The sequence below is a fragment of the Passer domesticus genome, chromosome W (assembly GCF_036417665.1).
Source record: "Passer domesticus isolate bPasDom1 chromosome W, bPasDom1.hap1, whole genome shotgun sequence".
Lineage (NCBI taxonomy): Eukaryota > Metazoa > Chordata > Aves > Passeriformes > Passeridae > Passer > Passer domesticus.
The window spans coordinates 2,931,134-2,953,629 of NC_087511.1; the positions used below are offsets into that span (position 1 = coordinate 2,931,134).

Genomic DNA, 22,496 nt, shown 5'->3' on the forward strand with positions numbered 1-22,496 from the left:
CTTTTAATTAGCTCATGCATAGTGCAAAATCCCAGCTCACCATTGGCTAATTAGTTATCAGCTATCTACGTGCTGTTTTGGTGCAACTACCACCACTTTCCCAAGCTGTTTTGCTTTACCACCTGTTTTTGTGCATTACTTCATCCCGTGGGACAAGGACACACAGTTGAATTGGAATGGCAACTCCCCTCATTCTCTATCTCGGTCAAATTAATCTCACTGTGACCTTTAGCTCGGAGCCAGCTTGTTACAAAGCTCTCAACACAGTGCCATGGTTTAGTTGAGGGGTTAGGGCATGGGTTGGACTCAATCATCTTAAAGGTGTCTTCCAACCTAGTGATTCTGTGTGTGATTCTCCATTTCTAATTGATGATATGGACCTGTAGCTCTCCTTATCCATATTTCTTTTTCACTACTTGAGCAATTACTGTAGTTGCTGTAGTTTGAGTCCCTTTCTCAGGCATAGTGTCCTCAAATGCAGTTTGGGTTCCTGCCTCAACTACAGTCCTCTGAGAGTACTGAAGAGGGACTCTGTAGGCATAGACCAGGCCCCAGTACAGGGTGAGAAGCTTCTGGTTTTCATTGGGGTAGGCAAGGCACCCTTCTATCAGTTGACAGGTCAGTTTCTTAGGGTTATTTACCTGTTCAGGAGTCAAGTCCCAGGCAATGGCAGGTGATCATCACCCTAGAAAGTTTCCCAAATCCTTCCACACATCCTGCCACCCAGGAACTGGATGGCTCAGGGCAAATTTCAATAGCTCCTCACCTAAAGTATTTTCTCTTTACACCAGAACAACATCAGATTCCACAAACCACATGATTTGTTAACCATATTAATTAATATTAATACACAGATCACATAAGGATGAACATGGACCACAGGAGTCTGCATTATAAAACCATTCACATCAATCTTGGGCAGGCAGAAGGAGGTGCAATCCCTCATCGTCCACAGAAGATAGCTCCCCCAGCATAACAAGGCCATCAACATAAAGCACAGAATCATTGCTTGTATTAACACATTCCCAAACTCGGCAAAAGATAAGCTGTGCAGCTGACAAACTCCGTGTTCCACACAGGAGTTTGTACTTAGCAACTTCTATTACTATAGCATGCAATATATATATATAGATACATAAACTGGGTGCAAAAAGGAAAAGCCATAAAAATAAAATGTCTATTGTCTAAGCTCAGTAAAGCGAGACCTAGGTATTGTTCAAACCCATAACACAGAACCCAAACCAGCAAGAACCAGACTCCTGGTTTTGGCCAGGACACACTGACCTAGGAGTTGGCCAAACCTCCACGGCGCATGCCCAGAAACGAAGGTCAAGTAGCGAACACCTGAGGAAGACTTCTTACTTCATTGAAAGACCCCTGCCCACAACTCCCAGAAGGCATGGCACCACAGAAGACTAATTATAATATGAAGTGCAAGGAGGCAGAGAGTGGGCGGGGAATGGGTGGACAGGGAGGTGTGGGCTTGCAGGATCAATGTCTACTTAAACCTGAAACCTGTCTTGACCAGGTACGTATGGTGGAAATATCTCCCATGCATCCCAGCTGGAATAAAACATACCTGCTTTACAATCTTCATTGTCACATCCTAATTCTGCAACTCACTGACCTACTAAAATTTGCTTGTACATTTCAGAATAAAAAGCCACAATTTGGGGAATCTTCTGAACAAATGCTCAAGTCAGATTACTGTGCAGCATTTGTTCAAGGTGATTTTCCCAACCTCACTGTGCTTCTGCCAATTTTTAAGCATATGCAGCAAGATGCGAACTTACTCCAGCTCTCAATTGTTCTGTTCTATCCTGCTGATCAGCTTCAAATAATGCAGCATGACAGAAGCCAAAGAAAGTTGTTCATTATGAGATTACAGCATTTTATACAGTAAATTTTAGTTTTCCACCAATCAACACTGCAACCCATTCAGAGTAATTAAACAAAAACAAGTAGTAAACAAGACATGGGAAGTTACTTTTATTAAATTAGCAGGTATAGATTACAAGCAGGATTAAATCAGTAGGGAGCCTATTAACTAGCTATTTGTGTTAAAAGTTGCAGCAGTAAAAGAACTGCAGTACGTTGTTTATCCTAAACATTCTTTGTAAGCTAACTGCCTGAGCAATACAACCAGGAAGGGTTTTTTTCTGTAAAATTGCTCTGGTTGTCCTAAAACATTCACACCAGTAAAAACGGCACTCAGGTGTTTTGTTACAGTACCAAGTAAACTAAATTAGCTAACTTCTACAGAAGAAAAATATGAGGAGAGGAATCTTTGTTACATTGAATAGCTGGCCTGATATAAAGGCAAATTACCACAGTAAACCAGGGAATAGTTTAGAATTGACTGAAGCCAACTAAAGCCTTGATTCCATTACTGGAGGGAAAATAAGGACTATTTATGAGATAATTTGGGGCTCAGTACTGACAACAAAGCACAGTCAACATTTTTCTTGAGTGACTAATGTCTTCTTAATGGCAGCATGAAGGGCCAGATACAGATATTATTCTAACTAGAGCTTTATACCAGGATTCACTGAGCAGGTAAGTCACTAAAGTAATCACAAGTAGCTCTTTTTCATTTGCTTAAAACTCAGCAGTCCTAGCATCAGTTGTTAACCTGACAAACAATAAATGGCATATAAAAAACAAGAAAGCTTTAACACTTATTTTTCATTCTGATTCTTCCTGCTTACTATTAAGACAACCCTAATGAGGAGCAACAGTAAATTGAACTTGCACAAATTCCAACATTTTTTCACCTGTAAACTTGCTTTCCACATCACTGATACTCCAATGGGAACAATACCTTAAACTTACTCCCTAAACAAATAATACAGCTTATACCACTGAGGTGAAGAAATTGCATTATCCTACACCTTAGAAAAAATCATCTAAATTTATAGACTGAAAAAATGACAGCAAATTAAAAACTTGTAAGGTTACCTGAGAAAAAGCAGCAGAGCCAAGGCCAGAATCCACATCCCCTGAACCTTTATCCAGTGCTTCAGTTAGTATACAATATAGTCCCCAAAATTCAATGCTTTTTTCCTCCTGACTTGAGAGACAAGCTCCTTTGAACTATACAGCATTTTGCTACTGGCTAAGTATCTTGTACATTTATATTTTTACATGTTGACCTACCTCAAAAGACATGCCAATACTTTTTGCTTGACACACCAACTCTAACAAATTATGTGGTTAAGTTACGTGGCTTCCTGAATTGCACAAGCTTCAAACTGGTAGCCCTAAGTATCTTTAATACTCTAAGACTTCCTTTTTCAGGATGACATCATTATAAGACACTGTAACCTGAACTATGTCTACACTAAAGCTTAACCTTAGTTATAGCAATTCAGTCCTCATCACCAGCTGTGCAACAGACCAAGTTATCAGCTATATTTTAGTATTTATAATTAAAACTCAATTACACTTGAACACAATCGCTATTCTTAACTTCAATCAACACTGTTAGAAGGCTAGAAAACTTAAATCTTCAAATTCATCTTCTAAAGAATGACCGATTTGCAAGGCCCTAACTGCTGTAATACACAGTGTCTGGGCAGTGCCCTACTGATGCACATACGTTCTTCTGTATACAGATATCAAAATGATTTGGGTTGAAAAGGACCTTAAGACTATCTAGCCCGAACCCTCCCACCATGGGCAGGGACACCTTCCACTAGACCAGGTTGCTCAAAGCCCCATCCAATCAAGCAGAATCTCACAACACTGTCTTATTGATTGCTAACATCAAGCTTAGAAACTAAGTTTCATAGAGACTTGAAGTCAAACCTGACATGAATTTTTATTTCCCATTGTATGTCCATACAGCATCTAAAAGTGTTCTGTCAACCTAGAGTTTGAACATGTCATTTTACACATATGTAATTAGGGCCAGCATCCTTGTGTCTATAACCACATCATCCTGAAAATTTAGGAACTAAGAAGAGCTGGAACCATTTATCCTTGGGTGCAAGATTGTCTTGGAAAACCAGGTGCCAGCTTCTGCCACTCCAACTCTGCAAAAGGCTCCAAGGAAATCAGTAGAATCTCTCAGAGCACTCTCATTCTCTCTACACACTAATCCAGACTGCACAATACAGCACTACAGAACATGGAACAGTTGAAAGTGGTCATTGTAACATTATTGGAAGAAACGCTTAACACGGATTAAAAGACACTACAAAATGTCAGAAAAACACTCCTAAAGTCAATGGCTTCACACACCACTTTCAGAAACAACAGACTGCTTGTCTCACAGGATCACCTTACATTTTATGTTCAGGCAATGCAGGTGGACTCTATTCACCAGACAAGCAGCTGCCTGGCTGTTTCCTAGGCTGGAAATTCAGGCTGCACAACACCATTTACTAAGAGGAAGTCAGGAAGTTAAACAGTAAGCTGCCAGAGGAGTACATACACATAGGGCCAACTCCAAGATGAAGAAATGTCACATGCAACAGGAAGCTACTGCAAAGCACACCATCACTCTGTCCTTACTGCCCTGTGGACACCAGAGCCTGGTGCAATGCACTTAGAAAGCGCCAAGAACTTTCTTTAGTCTTTTACAGAGAACATAGAGACAATGTTCAACTCCCACCATAATTACAGAACTGAGAAAAGGAAGGACAATTTGATCCTCCTGCTACACCTTTCCAGTTAACACAGCCAAAGTCTTCACAGCACCATCTATCACAAGGAGAATGAGGGGATTTTGAAGCTTGTTTTGGCCAACACTCCCCAAAATATCAACTATCTCTTGCCATATTTCCAGGAAAGATCTCTCTGGCTTTCTTCTAAAGCATTATTTTAACTGAAATTCCAACAAGAGAAAAATCACAGGGAGGTCTGCTTCATCCTCAATAATCCTGTCATAAGAAAAGGGAGTCAAGTTTATAAACAAACAATTTACAAGCACATTCTTCCTGTAACCTCATCAATAAAAATAGTATATTCTGATGCACTGTTTAAATAACTATACTTATTTTAGAAAGCTTAAGATGTTCAACTATAGTCTTCAAAAATTCATAGAACCAATTTACAGCTAAGTGAATGCATCCAGACTGAGATATGGTATATGCCATGAGAATATTCTTTATATATAGCAACTCTCAACTTGTGACCTATGATTAAGAATCAATGTCCATCCCCAACCTGAATAGTGAATTATCCCAGCTCTGCTACAAATTAGCAGACAGTGCAAAGTTCTGCTTCTGGGAAAATAGACTTCACCTCTGTCTGGATAGCAATGTTATTTTAGGATCTACTGTGTCAATCCAACTGCCTGCTGTTGTCCCCTTACCTAATGCACTCATAGCTTAGCAGCAGATATTGGGAACTCTCCTAAAACAGTTTCCAGAGGAACTTTCCTTTCCTCCCAAGTGTAATTGTTGAAACCACCCATTTCCTACGGCTTTAACCTGTATTGCTATACTCTAAAGCAACCTATTTTGGGGAAAGATATTAAAGCTTGAAAACCATTTATTCTAAAAGCCACATTAGCTTGACACCTATGCCCTATTGGTGATCAAAAGCATCCCTAAAACTAGGTTATTGCATGCAGCTATGTGATCACTTTCCGGACACATATTCCCAAGGAATTAAAGAAAACATGCTAACAAGTAGCACAGGTTATATTCAAGAAAAACTGTGCCCTTTACACCTAAATTAGAAATTATTTTTTATTCAGTTATGAGAAGAAAAGGCCTCAAAATGTCATAATTTTAAAATATTTTGTTCTGAAACAGCAGTCCCAAGCCAGTTATCCCATCTTTGCCTAGTTTACTTCTGCTGTTAACTCCTTTGTAGACACTGTGATCAGCACTAAAGTTCCATGTATGGAGGCTCATATTAACTAATAAAGAGAGTGAGCCTTCAGAAAACAATTTTAACATGTACCATAAGCTATGCCTAGGCTGCTTATCTTATCCTTAGTGCCAACTCAGTGCAGGGAATGAAAAAAAGGGCTGACAGGACAAGCAAGCAAAGGAATAACGTTAGTATATTAGAGAAATTCATAATTTCTTTAGAGAATTTTGACCATGTAAAATGGTCTTGCTTTCACATGTTTGATGAACTTTCACCAGATTCTGCAGTTTTAGTAGTAATACTTCATATAAAATATCCCTAATACAGTCATCACATTATACAAATGTTTGCATGGAAACAGAACTCAACCTGTGGTATGGATGTACTTGGTTACAGCTCAGGAAGGACACAGTTCTGCACTAGGTTTCAGACATATGCTCTAGAGGAACAGAGGACATCATGAAGGAGTCTAAACTCAATGCTTCCCTTCGACTAGCTTTTTTTCAGTTTTAAAAACATAGGAGCTACAACATTCCAGGCCAACATTATCCCAAACCTACCCCAACTAAACTCTTATTAGTTGTACATTATCAGGCATTTTACAAAAGCGAGTGCATTTGGCAAGTCTATTTAAAAGAAACAAGAAGGCATGAAGCATATCTATACTCTTTTAATGACAGAAAAGCCACACAGCTGATCACACCAAAATACTGAGATGATGAAACTAGTTATTTGTTTCCCTGATTTGGATTCCAATGCTCTGTACTGTCATCACTGAAAGAACTTTTTAAATAATGAAGACAAAATATGAATATGCCATTTGACTATTCACTATGTGGCATGATTTGGTTTGTTAAAGGCTTGGATTTTAGCTACCACTAATTACAAAGTATTTATGGACAGGGCTTTGAGCAACCTTGCTTAGTTAGTGGAAGGTATCCCTGCCCATGGCAGGGAGGTTCAAACTAGGTGATCTTTAAGGTCCCTTCCAACTCAAACCATTCTATGATTCTGTGATTCTATTTCAACAGAGAAATCCATGATAATAAGGAAGAAACTGCTCCATTAGAAGACTCATATAAATGGTGAACTCACATGCCAACATTTAGTTTCAAGATACTCAGGGATTATGTGATGAAAATCCCACTGGCTTGCTGGGAGGATTCAGCAAGGTAACTACAAATTACTTAAGAGGGCTAGTGTCAAAAGGACCTCTGTTCAGCCTCTGCTCTAGATTACTGACCCACTTATGAAGAGCTAAGCATCCCTGCTGTGTAATGCCAACACCCACTCCATCTGTTTGCTTCTGCTTTCTCAGAACCTCTATTAGTCTGCATAAGAAGTTCTGTTAATTACAACATGAGCAGCTTTTGCATAGCACACACAGTAACAGCCTCACTCAGTATGTGGTCATCTTGACAAACAGCATAGGAACAGAGCAATCCTAATTCAACAGGATTATCAATGACATACAGTAATATATAATATGCAGATTACTGAAGAGGGAATTTAATAGAACCTTTCTCCAAGCTGCCTTCAGTTTTGAGAAAAGCTTGTAGGTGTTTAGTTGCTTTAGGTTTCAATGATGAAAAAAGTATACTAAAGTACTGTATCAAACTCTCTGGAAATCTCCAAGGGGACCAGAAATTTGTGAAATCACAAATGAAACTTCTGTCAAGGAAATAATGCAGCAGTGGGAAACAGAAACATCCCACATTTGTCAATATCTACACTGAGTATTAGTAAGTAAATCTACAGGAAGTTTAAAAAACCCACACAAAACCAAACACAAAAACCCTCCCCAAGCAAAACAAGGTTTGAAAAGTTAGCCCAGCTGCCACAGCAGAACTATATAACATCATCTTGGCACATCAAACTTTATGTTGACTAGGAAGGAAAAAAGTTTCAAATTCAGCATTTTATTATTTATCCCAGCTGACCTGCAGATCGTTAAGACATTAATTAAATAGATCTTAATCAGCAGTGTCATTAACTTACTAAATCCAAGAACAAGAATCTCCAGAAGTCATTATAGTACTGAGTTGACATTTTTTATTTCCTGGGAACCCAGACTCCAGCTATCAAAGTGAAATAATATCAACAATCCAAAACCTAACTATGAAACTCAAGAATTCTGGCAACCCTGAAATAATCTCACCCCTTAATACCAAAGCCATTTCTTAGTTTAAAATTAAACCTTGTACAATTGCCAACATCACTTCAAGAGCTCTCTAGCTACTAGCTTACTCCTAAGGTAGTTAAGAAAAGTAAAACCTAGGTCCAGTACTTTTTACAGCTTACTGGAGGATAGAGGAGAAGAGTATATCACAGCCCAGCAAGAACTACTGGTCATAACATGGAGGCTATACAGAGTATCATAGAGCTTTGTATTCAGTTTTAAAGAATTATTTAGTACGTCACACAAAAGGTCATGCAAGCAGAAGGACATACCCAACGTAGACTAGGAAAACAATTATATATTAGCATACTGTTAAATCTTCTAGAAAAATTAGACAACTGTTCTTTTGAAATATGAATATTTACTGCCCCAGTACCCTTGCAGGAGAGCTCTAGAAGATAGATACACATTTTATATCAAGTGAATCTCTATATGGGATATTTAGCTTCTGTCATATGAAACACCTCACAATTAAAGCACTTTGTCTTTATCATGGTAAAGACTTGCTAAATACAGTCATCTTATGTCAAGTCAAGAAATACATACCCCTACACGTTCCAATCTTAGTCTACTGATATACACCAAGACAAGAAAGAGCTAATATTTTATTTCCGATTGTTTTCCAGCCAGCAAAAGGAAGAAAGCAGAAGGGAAACCCAGAGAATTTTGGAACTGCTCTAGGGAAGAAAATACAAGCAGAGGGCAGCATTAGAAACAAAAGGTGGATAGAAAAGAGAAAACACAATTAAAGTAGTCATTATTCAGAGTATACTCATGATTTTCCCAAACAGCTGTGTCAAATCTAAAAGAACACTAGAACCATTATAAGAGCTATAATACATTTGATATGTGGAAATCATTAGTCACACCAGTCAAAACTAGTTTGTGCTATGATTAATAAAAGTTTAAAAGTGATTGGGATGAACATGCTAATACAGAAATTAGGGTCATAAACCAGATGCAGTTTCTCTCCCCTAGAAATTATTTTAAGTGTCAAGGCACTAAATGGCCAAAATATTCCCATGTCACCAGATCCTCTTTTTCATAGAAAAACACACCTGTGAAGTGATTTGATACTTGTGTTGTACACAATGAGCTTGCACAGGCACCTTAGCAGTATTTCTGTACAACATGAATGGAAAACAGACCACATTATACTTAAAAACATAACCCTTGCTCCTCGCACAGAAGTTGCTATGAATTAAGTTGAGAAAGACAAAGCGGTAGAATGCAAGTTATTCACCTATATGTATATACATATCAGAAGTGGAAGAACAGTTCTAGAAATATTTCATGTTATTCAATAAAAAAAGCATTTACATTAACCAATAACAAAGAATTAACATAGTCTTCAGACAGTGTGCCTCCAAAGACAAAACTTCAAAAGAGAGAATGGATACAGCTTGTACAATTTAACTGAAACTACCAGGCACAACAGAAAATAAATAGATGACTGGAGTGTTGACCAAGGAAAAACTAGTCTTATTTTCAGAATGAAAGTTCATGTATGCTCCTCTGATTATAGACAGGGTTATTAAATAAAACCATAAGGCAGTGCTACAAACTAAGAACTGTGCTAGGTACCACCAGAATACACAGAATTTGAATCTAAGTAGCAATGAAAATTGAAACAAATGTATTATTAAAAATTGTAACTTTACAAAACATGCGATTCAGTTATGAGCAAGCACTATATAAAACCAAAAACAGATTTTAAAGAATTTGTAAAGAATCAAAGCATGCAACTGATTTTTAGTCATTTGTTCAGCTAGCCTAAACATCCATTTATTTATTTCCTTCGTGGTTGTAACAATTTTAAACATAACAGCACTTACCTTGGTATTGTCACACATTTTGTACTGCAGTTCTGAGTGGTAATTGCCTTCTCAAGCTCATCCAGCTGTCCTGTTTTCTTGAGCTTCTTTACCAAGCTTTTCACTGCTTTTTCACACCACTTTTCATCCTGACCATTCTGCTCACTACCAGCAGCCCCTCCAGAGCCACCAGCAGATTTTTTCCACCCCAGAAGTCTCTTCACAACTGGTGGAGTGAATGGCAATATGGATGACATGACTTTCACCAGACAGAACACTCAGCAAGCAATAAATTAAAGAGATTCCAGTCTGATCCCTAAAAACACAAACCAAAACAGACACATTAGCACTGAGGTTTCACATGAAACAAATACCTTGCTTCAGACTTTTTATTACCAAATGCCATAGGACCCTGCATCCTAAAATAAGTCAGATAAGTCTGCATAAAGGTTAGGTACTTCACCAATAAAATTCAAATGCAAGTTTTCTGCAGACTCTTCAGCAGTTAGCAAAGACTAAGGTTACTGTTGGATTAGACATTTAATTTTTCCTCAAGTCTTTCCTGGCTAAATCCAGAAAAAAAAAAAACAAGTTAACTCTAGTCTAGCTTTGCACCTAGGCTGGCTGGATCTATTAATTTATTAAAATTTTCCACAAGTGACATGCACAATCTGCCCATCTCCAAATTAATTTAGCAAGCAAAATTGTGTTTGAAATGTCATTTAGTCATGACAGCTTGACAGAAGTCTTCTAACAACCAGCCATTTCACAAGCCTTTTCTCCTTGTTTGTCATGCTTTAAATAACTACCAATTTTTGGTACACCAATTTGAAATTCACTTGCAAATCTAATAATAAGCCTATTCCCATCTTTCAATCTAGAGTTCAATAGCTTACAGATAATTAATCTTATCAACTGGCAGTGCTCAAAATCATCAAGTCTTTCAAAATTTATTAAAGGATAGTTAAAATCTTAGTTTGCAGATACATGGGTAGTAGAACTGTCCATTTTCAATTTTGATAGCCTTTCCATATCAATTACCTGATCAGGACGTTTATGTGAAATGAAATATTAGAAGATATGCTGAAAGTTGGGCTACGTTTAATATTCACTACAACTTGCACTTCAAATAATTTAAAAGAAAAATTATAGCCATTTAGAAAAAAAAAATCTTGGTTTTGGAGCTTCTATTAAACAAGTTTTATGTATGAAAATATAAGCCCCAAACCAACCACATTATTTCAGGCAGACAGCTGTTAGAAATTGCTCAAGTACATAATGGTCTTATAGATAGAAGTATGGCATTGAAGTAAAAAAAAAAAAAAAAAAAATCTTATTTCCAGGCAACAAACTCCAGAAAGTTCCCTTATTTCCAAGCTGTATAAATTAGTTGAGTCAGCTGAAAAAACCCTGTTTTAGCTAAAACTTAACACTAGATTCAGTCTACTCAATTTGAGCTCTCAAGGCAGCTTACATGTCTCTACATCCTGTACAGGTACATTCCTCACTTCTTTTCAGAATACACCAACTTAATCTTACTGAAGTTTCCCATCTGTAAAACAGCATGGTTGATTTGGGATACTTCAGCCTACACTATTTATGGCTAATTTATGCCTTGTCACATCTTTGCAGTTTCACTGAGAACCAAGTCAACAGACACTATATTATATTCTACAAGTAACTTTAAATCATAACTTTTCAACTTCTGCAAAACAGAACATTTAGTAGGCATGACATTTCAGTTTCAACTAAATTATACCTCCATAAACCAGCTTCTGAGAGCATCTCAGAACACAGGTGAAGCAAGAAATGTAGTTTTCTTGGATCTGGGAGACAGAGGTTCCAATTAACAGGGTCTCAAGATTTACACTGGGAACTTTATGCAAGCCATTCAAAATAATCTATCCTAAATAAGTTAATCATAGAAATGTTCAAATTAAACACTGACTAGGACACTCAGGGTACAGTTTCTTAGGGAGGCAAGCCAACCCAACAGCTTCCTGCCACAGGAAGCACAGCCCTCCTTTTCTTCCCTGTGGCACCACCACCACTACCACCTCTGCATCTGTACTGATACTTTTCCACAAAGACTCAGCTAGATAACTGTTAAAAATGCGTATTTTATTATTAGCTTTTCACAAATATTAAAATGAATATTATATGTGTTATGTTAGAAAGTTATGTTGTATTAATTTTCTTAATTAGTGTGTTAAATATAGTTTTAGGTTATAACAATGTTAAAATAGATACTATGTATGTGGGATATTTTTTTAAAGAATGAGGTACTCGCACTGAGATAGCAGCCACAGGACACCTAAATCTTTCAGAGAAAAATAATTTATTGCTCCCTTATCAGAAGAAACTAACTTCTTCCTGCCTTGCTCAGCCCGGAAGACGCCATCAGGATTAAGAGGAAGAAGTTGGCACTGACCAGACAGAATCCTTTGTTTGAATAGGAGTTATGCATCATGTATGAGATGTATGAATATGCAACAGGTGATTGCTTTTAAGGGTTAATCCTCTGTTAACGTGTGTCCTTTTTCAGGCTTATTTTGCACAGAAAGAGGTACCTGGACTGTCTGTAACTCTTTGTTTTTATTGTCTCGTATTGTCCTAATCCTAATTGTCCAAATTTTTATTACTCTAATTATATTACTATTTTTATAACCATTTTATTACTATTAAAATTTTAAAAACAAGTAATTGGTGTTTTTCACAATAACCAAGTAAAAACGGACCCATTTAGGGGTGGCTTTTGTTTTGTTTTTTTTTTGCTGAGCTAGTTTTCATTTAAGGTTAACAAGTTGCAGCAGCTCACACAGAGTACTATAAGTACTCCCTGATGTCAGGGGAGTTACAGGAGTATGTATGGAGGACTCCAGTCCCAGCCTTCAGCAGCCATTGTAGCAATGACTGCTTTGCTAGAAATGCAAATCTGGGCATGTACTTTTAACTTAATCATTTATTTTGGTGGCAAAGCCAAATAGGCTGTCTTACACTCCCGTTTTCAAATGTTCTGAACTGTTCACAAGCCTCAAAGTGAAACATGTTAGTCCCCTAATGCAGTACATGGAGTAACTCCAGAGATGAAACAAGAGGTTTGCCTGGCCTCTGTTTTAACAAGCTCACACTAGGTTTCTGAAACAGGGAATAGCAGTCACTCTGAATGTTATAAAAATACTTCAATATTTGAGCAAGGCCAACATTAGATGCTTCAGAGGCATATGCAAGAAATTGAAAAAGACCAAATCAAAAAGATAATCTCTTTTGCTTTAAGGATCCCATTTCAAATACTAGAAATTGATGGTGTAATACTTGAACATTAAATTCAGTGTTGAAAGGTGTGGGCAACCAAGTACCACTATCACTGCTTATCCACACACCATTTCTTCTCCTCATCTATGGAGCTCACTGATAGATAACATATGTATTTCCTGTTTAGCTTCAAATTTTTTACCTTTCATTGCCCCAGAATACTCCTTTGATTGTCAGTCTTATAAAACACACACTTGTCCTGGGTTGACTATATGATGCTTTTATCCCCAATTGTCTGTTCTGTTTATGCTGAATAATAAGTTTTGCACCTTTAAGACTTGTTCCAGAGAGTGAAGGGAGGAGAGAAGAAGCACACAGTTTGTTTTCAGACACTGCACTCCTCCACATTCCTGCTCCTGGACTGTTGTTGTCTGCGGATGGACAGACAGTGGGACAGAGCTCTCCTTTCTTTTAGTTAGTTTTAGCTAGCTGAGGCAAAGAAGTTCCCTGGACTGTGTTTTTTGTTCCCTTTTCTTTGGACCTGTTTAAACCTGCTCTGAACTGAACACCCAGAGAGCAATGGCAGTTCGCACCTGGAAACCTAAACAATATTAAACAATAAAACCTCTTGCTGCTCCAAAAGCGATGACAAACTCAGAAAAGTCCCCTCCCTGGGTTGCAGCTTGGCTCACTCAGTCTCTTATCAGTCCCTCCGGCGCTGGAAATGTCATGGCCCAGGCTTAGCCCGGTGGGCCACAGGTGCAAGCTGCTGGTAGCTACTTCTTGATAGAATTGCCTTGTTAAGGTTTCAGGCTCCACATGTTTCAATGATCTCAGGGGGAGGTTAACAAAGCTTGGCAAGAAAGATGCACCACTGATAGTGGACACAAAGAATGCAGAATTTACAGGCCACAAGGGCATTTGGCAGACCTCCCAAGACAGAGAAACTAATAAAGCAAACTCAGCAACTGTGCTGAATCAGCTCCGACTGGGTAAAATGTAATTCTGGCAAGGGGAGATCAAAACCACAGACTCATGAGCCACTGACCCAAGAGAAAGACTGAGCATGCAAAATAATTAGCATTAGATGCAAGGGAATCATTAACCAATAGAAGATAGAATATTAATTAATAAGATAACTACGTAACTTGTAGCCAATGAAGACTAATTCCTTTGTTTGCTAAAATGTATAAATAGTAAAAAGTTTTAATAGTTGGCGTGTTTGATTTGTGGAATACCACTGAGCACCCAGGCTTGTGCAACTCTGAAATAAATAATCAATGTCTCCCTTGAGTGTGTAATTATTGGCTTGTTGCATGCCAGGTAACGAATCTGATTTTTGTAGACAACACTACCACTGCAAGCTTTGCTGAAGACCTGTTTGTATTCATCTTGCCTGCAAGCTTCATGATTCTGTCCATTTCAATCACATCCCTCTCTCAAATGGAGGGCTATCATCAGCCTTTTGTCACAAAGAAAGTACCTGAACACAGGTCATACAGTTTGGGATGCTCCTCTGGAGAGATGCCAAGCCTGAAAGCTTTACTACTTCAATTAAAGTACAAATACTCAAAGACATTGCCTAAGGACTGACCTAAAGACCACAGAGGAATGGACATAGAAGGCAGAGTGCATATCTGATGCTGAATATCTGGCAGGAGCTCATATAAAAATAAGGAGCCCTACACCTGTGTTTGGTTCTGAATATCTACCCAGTCTCAGATGCCATGTTTATGGTAACAGGTTTAGGAGTCACTGTTGCAGCTAATTTTTGACCAGTAAATCCCATTTCAATTAATCAACTAACTTTTCCCTTCAAATTGATACAGTAATCTAGGTTTTGATCTTTGTTCCTAAAGAATCATCCTCTTATACATTGGCACTGTTGATACAAGCCTTTTGCTAAACACATTGCTCTAGTTCTTTTGCCTTGTACATTTTCTTCATTCACAAAAAAAAAAAAAAAGCTTTTTCCCCAAATACACCCAGAAAACAATCTTTGCCAACAATGCAAGAAACATTTCCATGTTGCTAAATTGGCTGCAAATTAAATACATGCTAAACATGTAATATCCCTTCTTCCTTGCCATATGTTTTTTGTGATTTCCTTGTCATCTACAACCAACCATCTCAAAAAAAAAAGAGTACTCATTTACAGCCTTTGCTTCTAAGGATTTTAAGTGTGCTTCACAATCACTTATTCTTTTTACTGCCTCCTTCTTTGCTCACTCTCTTCTACTGAGGCCAAACACCACAGCCCAAATCTGATTTTGAATTGCCATGTACTATTTTTCATTTCCACTACAACACACCAACATACAGGGCCTCTGAGTAACTGCAGAGAGATTTTTAAGATCCCTTCCTGAGCTCAACTGTAGGTGAACTATTAGTATCAAGGCAGCAGTGCAATACATAGCAGAAAACTTCCACTATTTTATCCCTTTCCACATTCTCTGGATTGTGCCTTAAAATTGCAGTGTTGAATACTCAAGGTGCACTCACTGTTGCCCAGAGAGGTACAAGAGTTTCTTTAGATTGATGGAACACAGGGAACACATGCTGTTATTCCCAACAGATTAATACTGGAAAAGCTACAAACTGCCTAGCTCTGGTGATATTTATTTAATCTCTGCCCTCATAGTATCTCTGCTTCTTGATGCATGTGTTTCTATAGTGTGTCAAACAGTGTCATAGTCGGCAGCTTCTAAAGTCACAGCTTGAGTCATGTCTGCTATTTATTCCATTCTGCTGTGGTGGAACAAGTATTAAGCCCATTATCCCAGCAATAACTAAGCATAAAATACAAAGTAAACCTTAAAGACAGCATGCTATCAGACTAACATCTTCAAGAGAAATTTTCCTTTCCTGAGTGACTGGAACATACTATAAATGTACTGGTGCTACCAAAAGTATCAAGTGCTTTCTGGCTAATTTATTCTAAAACCTTATGCAACATATTTCATATCAGTCTGCTTATTCATCTTAAACTTGAAAATAAAGAAATCTGATCTCTCTTAGTTTTACTAGAAGCATTCTGTCTTAGAGGAATTTCATTTGCAAGAGCTGTTCTGGAATAAAGAGTACATAAATTAAGCTCCTAAGGAAAGAAGACCAAGGAAAATAATTAGTGGTATTTGAGAGAGAGTCTACAAGCTCATTTCCTCACAATTTTCGTCCCATTTCTGAGATTTTTTAAAGACAATTTTTTTTTATTACTCTTGGAATGTGGACAAAATTCTTTATCAATTTCACCAACTGCACAATGTTTCAGATCTTTCAGAAGACAAGGGTATATCCACCCTTTCCCTTCACATGTGCCCCTGAGATATTACTGGTTTCACAATAAAGTGACATTAATTGAAGCATAGTCTATTTAAGGCAGAATCAAAACCTTAGGTTAAACAATAGTGGGAGTTGAAGTTTTAAAAGGCATAGTTTATGCAGTACTTGCATGTCTCCTATATTAAGTCAGAAGTCATTAAGACTTAGAAAAACAATAAAGCAAGTATTTCATCTTGCATTGAACAGAAGAAAAAACTAATTTATTGTCTGCTTCTCGATCCTTCAGGCTGTGTTATTCCATCCAAGGAGACAGTTTATTCTCTGTGGAATCTGAGAAAGTTCTCTGCTGTGTTAATGATCTCAACTTGCAGGAAACCTGAATTTTGCGTGAACTTCAAACTAAAATCAAATTCCCTTTCAGATAGAATATGCTCTAGTTAAATTACATAGTGTAACAGACATTTCACTTCTATTGCAGCCACAATCCCTCCAAAAACTGCCTTTTGCAATTCCATAAGGGCTAATTCTTTCTCTACAAATGAATATTAGACACCTGGTTTTGTCATACTGGAGAAGCTCAAGCCTACTGCCACATACATACTTTTCTGGAAAATAATCACACAAGAAAATGAGATGGTGCTCATCTTCTCATATTTCAGTCATAGTAGGACAGATTTGAGTATTCCCTTACTGGTTTTTGGGTGTTAGGGTTTTAGGTTTTTTTGCTTTGGAGGAAGGGGAATGCAGCCCTACTGAGCAATGCCCTCAAATCTAACTCCCAGTTCAGCTTTTCAGCCAATTAGCTCAGCAGTGGGGAGTGGCTCTGAAGAGCTCCCTCCCAACGGGCTCCATCTGGCCAGCTCACAGCCCTAGGTTCCAAGGAGTAAAAAGCCATGGTCCTGGTTGAGCTTTGACATGAGCCAATGAGGCAGGCTGCTTGTGATCTGGGGGGATAGGAGCAAGGAAAATTCTTGCTCTGAGTCAGCTTTATAATGAGAATTTCAAACATGCCTACAGAGGCTCAACATATTCAGTTTTAAGTATACTATGTTCTAGTATTGCAATGCATCTTGAAACTCTGCATAACTGTAGTACCTTTAGCTCGCTGAAAACAGAATTACCCACCTACTTTGAAAGTAGACTTTTTTCCTCTCACTCTCTTCATGAAGTTTGTTTATGAATCAAATGAGAAAACTCATATTTCTCATATACAAAACTAAAATAAACACAATCATGATATTATGAAAGCTTCAGAAATTGGATTTTTTAAAATTACTAAGGACTACTGCAAATGACATCCAAATGTAGTAATGAAAAGCTGTATTGCTATTAGAAAATCGCACTCTATGTAACACATTCATTCATGGTATACTAAAATTGCATGCAACTGGAGACACAAGAAAGATGTTAATTTTACTAACCTTTCATCAAATTACTAATAGGATTGAGGTATTTTAGCAACTCCCCTAGAATTGGAAATGAGGAAAATTACAACTGCAGTCAGCCAATTCACTTGTTTCTGCAAAGCAGCAAACTTCTTCCACTTAGTGTTATGAACAACCTAACAGTATTGCTCCTTAAAACTAGAAGGCCATAATAGCCCCACAAAAGCATCAAAGCACTCCAAATTACAGCAGTTTAAGCCCCTGCCTCATTAATTTTGACTAAAATTTTTCATGTGTAACAAAGTGTCAACTTCATTATTTTAGAAAATAAATACTCCTGGACTAAATTTGACAGGAATATTCACAGAATGGATTATCAGGTACCTAGGTACCTGTTTCAGTTTTTATCTGTATAGCTTAGCAGCTTCTCCACTTCACTAAACCCCAAACATTTAACAATTATTTAATGCAAGATACAGGCCAAAATTAAACATATCTCAAACAATCCTCCTTGTTAAGCAGAGTTCACTTTGCATAAGCTTGTATTGCTCCAGTGTAATTAAATTTAGCTTGAGTTCCAGACTAAACTGATAGGACACCCAGGAACTGCTCTCTCAGTCTCTTCTTGGTGTTACTTGACCACTTATGGCTGTCACCCATCATAATAATAAGTCATATGGAATGAAGCCTTACTGTTTGTAACAGTTTCTCTATTGAAAATGGAGAGGAACGTTTAGGAAGGTTTTCTGCAGTAGCCCAGAGTACTGAACACAAGGCTGCCTGTACTCTCCATTCTATTACAAAAAAAAAAAAAAAATAATCCCATTGCATGACCTGCAGTAATTCAGTTTAACAAATCAACAATTACAAATATTTTGGCAAAGTAAGCTTAGGTATTGTTTGCCTCTCAGCACACTTCACAATCAGTTAATGGGTTTATGATAAAAGTAATTAAATCCAATCTGAAAAGCAGAATTTACAGCTCACTAAGCAAGTCAGGCCCATAAATGGATGCTTTCAATTACAGGGCATTTATATACACAATTATTAAGGCAGCATTGAATACATTTGAAAGCTCAAAAACACTTTTGATAATAATTAAAACTTTTGTGCACTGTTCTTTATACAAACAAAACTTAGAAATTTATTTCAGTCTCAGGTAGAGATCAGAGTCGCTATCCAGGCCTGTTCTCACAGTGCTTTTGTGGGAAAAGGATTACAGAGGTGGAAAGTTTTTTTTAAGTTCTGTTTAGTAGCAGAGAATTTTTGGAGCTCAAATAAACTGAATTACATCAACTGGTGCTCAACAGTTCTGAAAGATCAAGTAGAACAGGAAAACAGAGGACCCAGAAGAGGCTTTCATTTGGAGATTCACTGTAATTATTTGATTTTGTTCTGGGTGGAATAAAATAAGAGATCAATTAAGAGACCAATGATTTTAACCTCATTTTTCCAATTGTGGTGCTCTTTTTAGTCATCAAGCAGAACCTCAGGAAAGTTGACAAATTCTTCTCCAAGATTATGTTACACAAACCCAGCTTCATCCATAAAGAAAACTGGATCTTCAAACACTCTCATTCCTTTTGGTGACTGTCAGTGTAGTTTGAGTCTGACCCACACAACCGAAGAACATCAACAACCAGGTTACTCTTTAAAAATCACAATATGGTCTTAAATATGTGCTTAGACTTGTCTTTGAGTGAAATTTAAGCCACTTTAAATGAGACCCTCCCCTTTCTCTTTTTAAAGGCATTTGTAACTAATGCTATATTTCATCCTGATAGTGCTAAGCAAACGGGAAGGAACTTCACAAACCTCCTGTTTACTTACATTTGCATTCTCCTCTAATTCACTAGTTTGTAAACATTAAAGTTTTAAAGCTATACTTCAGAACAAACACACAGTCAATCTACTCGCACAATGCAAGCTCCAACACTGCAGTGAAGCATAGGAAAGAAGAACAATGTTGCTCTATAGACTAAGGGAAGCCTTTCACTTTAACAAGAGGGGGTTTTGTTGGTTTGGGTTTTTTTTCCAGTTTGGAGAACAGAGCAAAGACTAATCAGTCGCTCACTAGAGAGCCCAGTCTCCACAGAAATAATGTCACAAATCAATCTGAAAATACAGCACTCCAGGCTAAGAGGAACACTTAAGAAAAGACAAACCTGTTGTTATGTGCAGTCTCATATTATAAACTTTTTGTTACATATGGAATCTGACTCATTTGTAACCATGAACTGTGATAACATGAGCCCTACACATCTTGCAGCAATCACTAGCGCTATTTTCAGAAATAGTTTGATGGTAAACTCAGTAAGCAAAACTTTTTCTTAATGCTATCCACCTGTTTGTAAAAAATTTGAAAAGAGCACAACACCCCCGTTGGGGTTTTTTTAGTCAAAAACTGTGACAGACCAACAAAAATACATGGGACTAGGCTGCAGTGTGAATTCCAGCTGTTCAATTCAACAGCTCTCCAAGACTATCACAAGAGCTCTTCACTCACCCACTTTTTAGCCTTCTTTTATTTCCCCAGAATGAAGACTAAAAGACTAGTGTCACTTTTTCTCCTCCCCTCCAGCCCCTACAAAAAAAATACAAATAGGAACTCCACAAAATTACAAAAAGGAACTCTGCAGTAACACCAACTACTTGCATTTATCATAACACAACTTGTCCCATGTACTTATCTAGGTAAATGACATACTTAACAGATGATGTTTGTTTACAGCTTACAATGCATTAATAGCCACAGCATTAAAACAAGAAAACCACTAATAAATTAGCATGTACATGTCTCACGTAGACTGTGTCTATTTCACATTCACGGCTCTGGAATACACCAAAGAGCACTGGCTGAAGTGAAACCTTTCCATCCTAAACACTTCTTTCCAACTTGCTTCTAGTTTTCTCCACCACCCCGGCACGAAGTCTTGCACACCTAACCTCTGTAAGAAAAAAAGTCCAGGCAAGAGAGGGAGGAGAGAAAAGAAAAGCATATATTCCTTTTCCCCCTTCCCCTCACCCCTCATACACACAGCGAGGGCGCAGGCCAACCCTTCCCACCTTGCAACACCCCGCGTCGAGGGCTATTCCGGCGTGTGAAAGGCGGAGAAGGTGACAGCAACACCCCCAGCCCTACTTCCTGGAAGCAGACCCTGGGAGCAGCCAGCAGGAGCCGCCCCCCCCCCCCTCCCCCGCAGCAGTTTCCTTCCGCCAGGAGAGGCAGCCTCCCGAGCCGCCGCCACTGGGGCCCACCGCGCCTGTTTGCCGTCCTCAGCACCAGCAGCGCCCCACCACAACAGAGTGAAGAGGTGCGCGGGGAAGAGGGCGAGGGGAGGAGCCCCCGTCTCCCGCCGGACCTAGTCAGCCCATACACCGCCGACAGGGCACTCCTTCCCACAGCGCGGCCAAGCCGCTCGTCGAAACCACCCCAAAACCAACCTCCTCAGCAAGCAGCCCTGCCGCCCTGCTCCCTCAGCGTTGCTCTCCCCTGGGCGCCCGCCCTCCCCACACCCATTGGCTCCCGCTCAGACCCGCCCCTAGCAGTGGGCGGGGAGGCGCCGCATTGGTTCGGCCATTCGTCACTTGAGAAACAGTGGGCGAGGATTGGGCAACGGTTGCCAAGGCCCGACCCCAGCCGCTGATTGGCGCATTTAGCCACCAATCGAGTGCACGCGACCAGAAAAAAAAATAAGGAAAGAGAAAAAAAAAAAAAAAAAAAAGAAAAAGAAGCGCGGCGAGAGAGATGAATCCGGCTGGGTGGGGTGGTGTGTTCCGCGCGGCGAGGGCGGGGCGCCGCTTATTGATCACTCCTCGTTCCACGCGCCCATTAAGGGTGGTTGATCAAGAAAGGATAATCGGAGCGGAAGTTTGAGTTGCCCGCAGGCGCGCAGCCGCACTGAGGATGAACGCGCGCGCGCCGCTGCCGTAACATTCCGTGCTCCGGTGAGAGCTGAAAAAAGCAATGCGCTGTTTCCCGACAGAAATTACCTCAGGAACCGCGGCGGGCCCGGCACAGTGACGCCACTCCCCGCTCCGTTCATCCAGACCTCCTGCCCTCAAGCGGCCAATAAAGCCGTAACTAAATCGAGGTTTAAATGTTCCTTGGCTAAGGGAGGGCAAAACCTCTTCCCTCAGTGTCCGGGTACGGATGGGAACCACGGTGACCCCTCAGGGGCACAATACTGCACAGTCCCTGCAACTATGGTGAGGACAAAATGGCCTGCCCCCAGCCCTCACCAGGCCCCTTTTCCCTGATCACATCCTGAATCTTTTGGTCGACAGCAGCCGAATATGAGCCAGCATGTGCCCAGGTGGCCAAGAAAGCCAAGAGCATCTTGACTTGTATCAGCAATATTGTGGCCAGCAAGATGTGGGCAGTGATCATGCCCCTGTACTGGTGGGACTGCACCTAGAGTACTGTGTTCAGTTTTGGGTCCCTCACTTCAAGAAAGACATTAAGGTGCTGGAGTGTGTCCAGAGAAGGGCAATGGAGCTTGGGAGAGAGGCTGAAAAAGTCCTGTGAGGAACGGCTGAGGGAGATGGGGGTGTTTAATCTCAAGAAGAGGAGCTTGAGGGGAGACCTCTCTCTATAACTGCCTGAAAGGAGGTTGTAGCCAGGTAGGGGTTGGTCTTCTCTCCCATGTAACAAGTGACAGTGTCACTGAAATCGTTGGGATAAATGAGACTCCCTAACACTCTCTTTTTGATGTTGGTGAGTAAGATATTACTTTATTCTTGGCCAAGAGGTGTGTG

At 39.3% G+C, this 22,496-nt stretch overlaps 1 protein-coding gene across 4 annotated transcripts in view; it reads right to left on the reverse strand.

Annotated features, from left to right (window-relative positions):
- The window catches only part of LOC135288982 (mothers against decapentaplegic homolog 2-like), a 74,580-nt gene extending 53,309 nt beyond the window's left edge, over window positions 1–21,271 (reverse strand). For 2 of the 4 annotated variants that reach the window (XM_064402352.1, XM_064402349.1), the window contains exons 1-2: window positions 21,183–21,271; window positions 9,838–10,132 (exon numbers count right to left, since the gene is read on the reverse strand). In XM_064402352.1, the coding sequence (XP_064258422.1) occupies window positions 9,838–10,073 (236 nt within the window). In that variant the 5' untranslated portion in view covers window positions 10,074–10,132; window positions 21,183–21,271. Of the gene's footprint in view, window positions 1–9,837; window positions 10,133–20,531; window positions 20,553–20,804; window positions 20,903–21,182 lie in introns of those variants that run through there. The other 2 variants (XM_064402350.1, XM_064402351.1) reach the window with 2 other exon arrangements.
- Window positions 21,272–22,496: the final 1,225 nt, after the last annotated feature.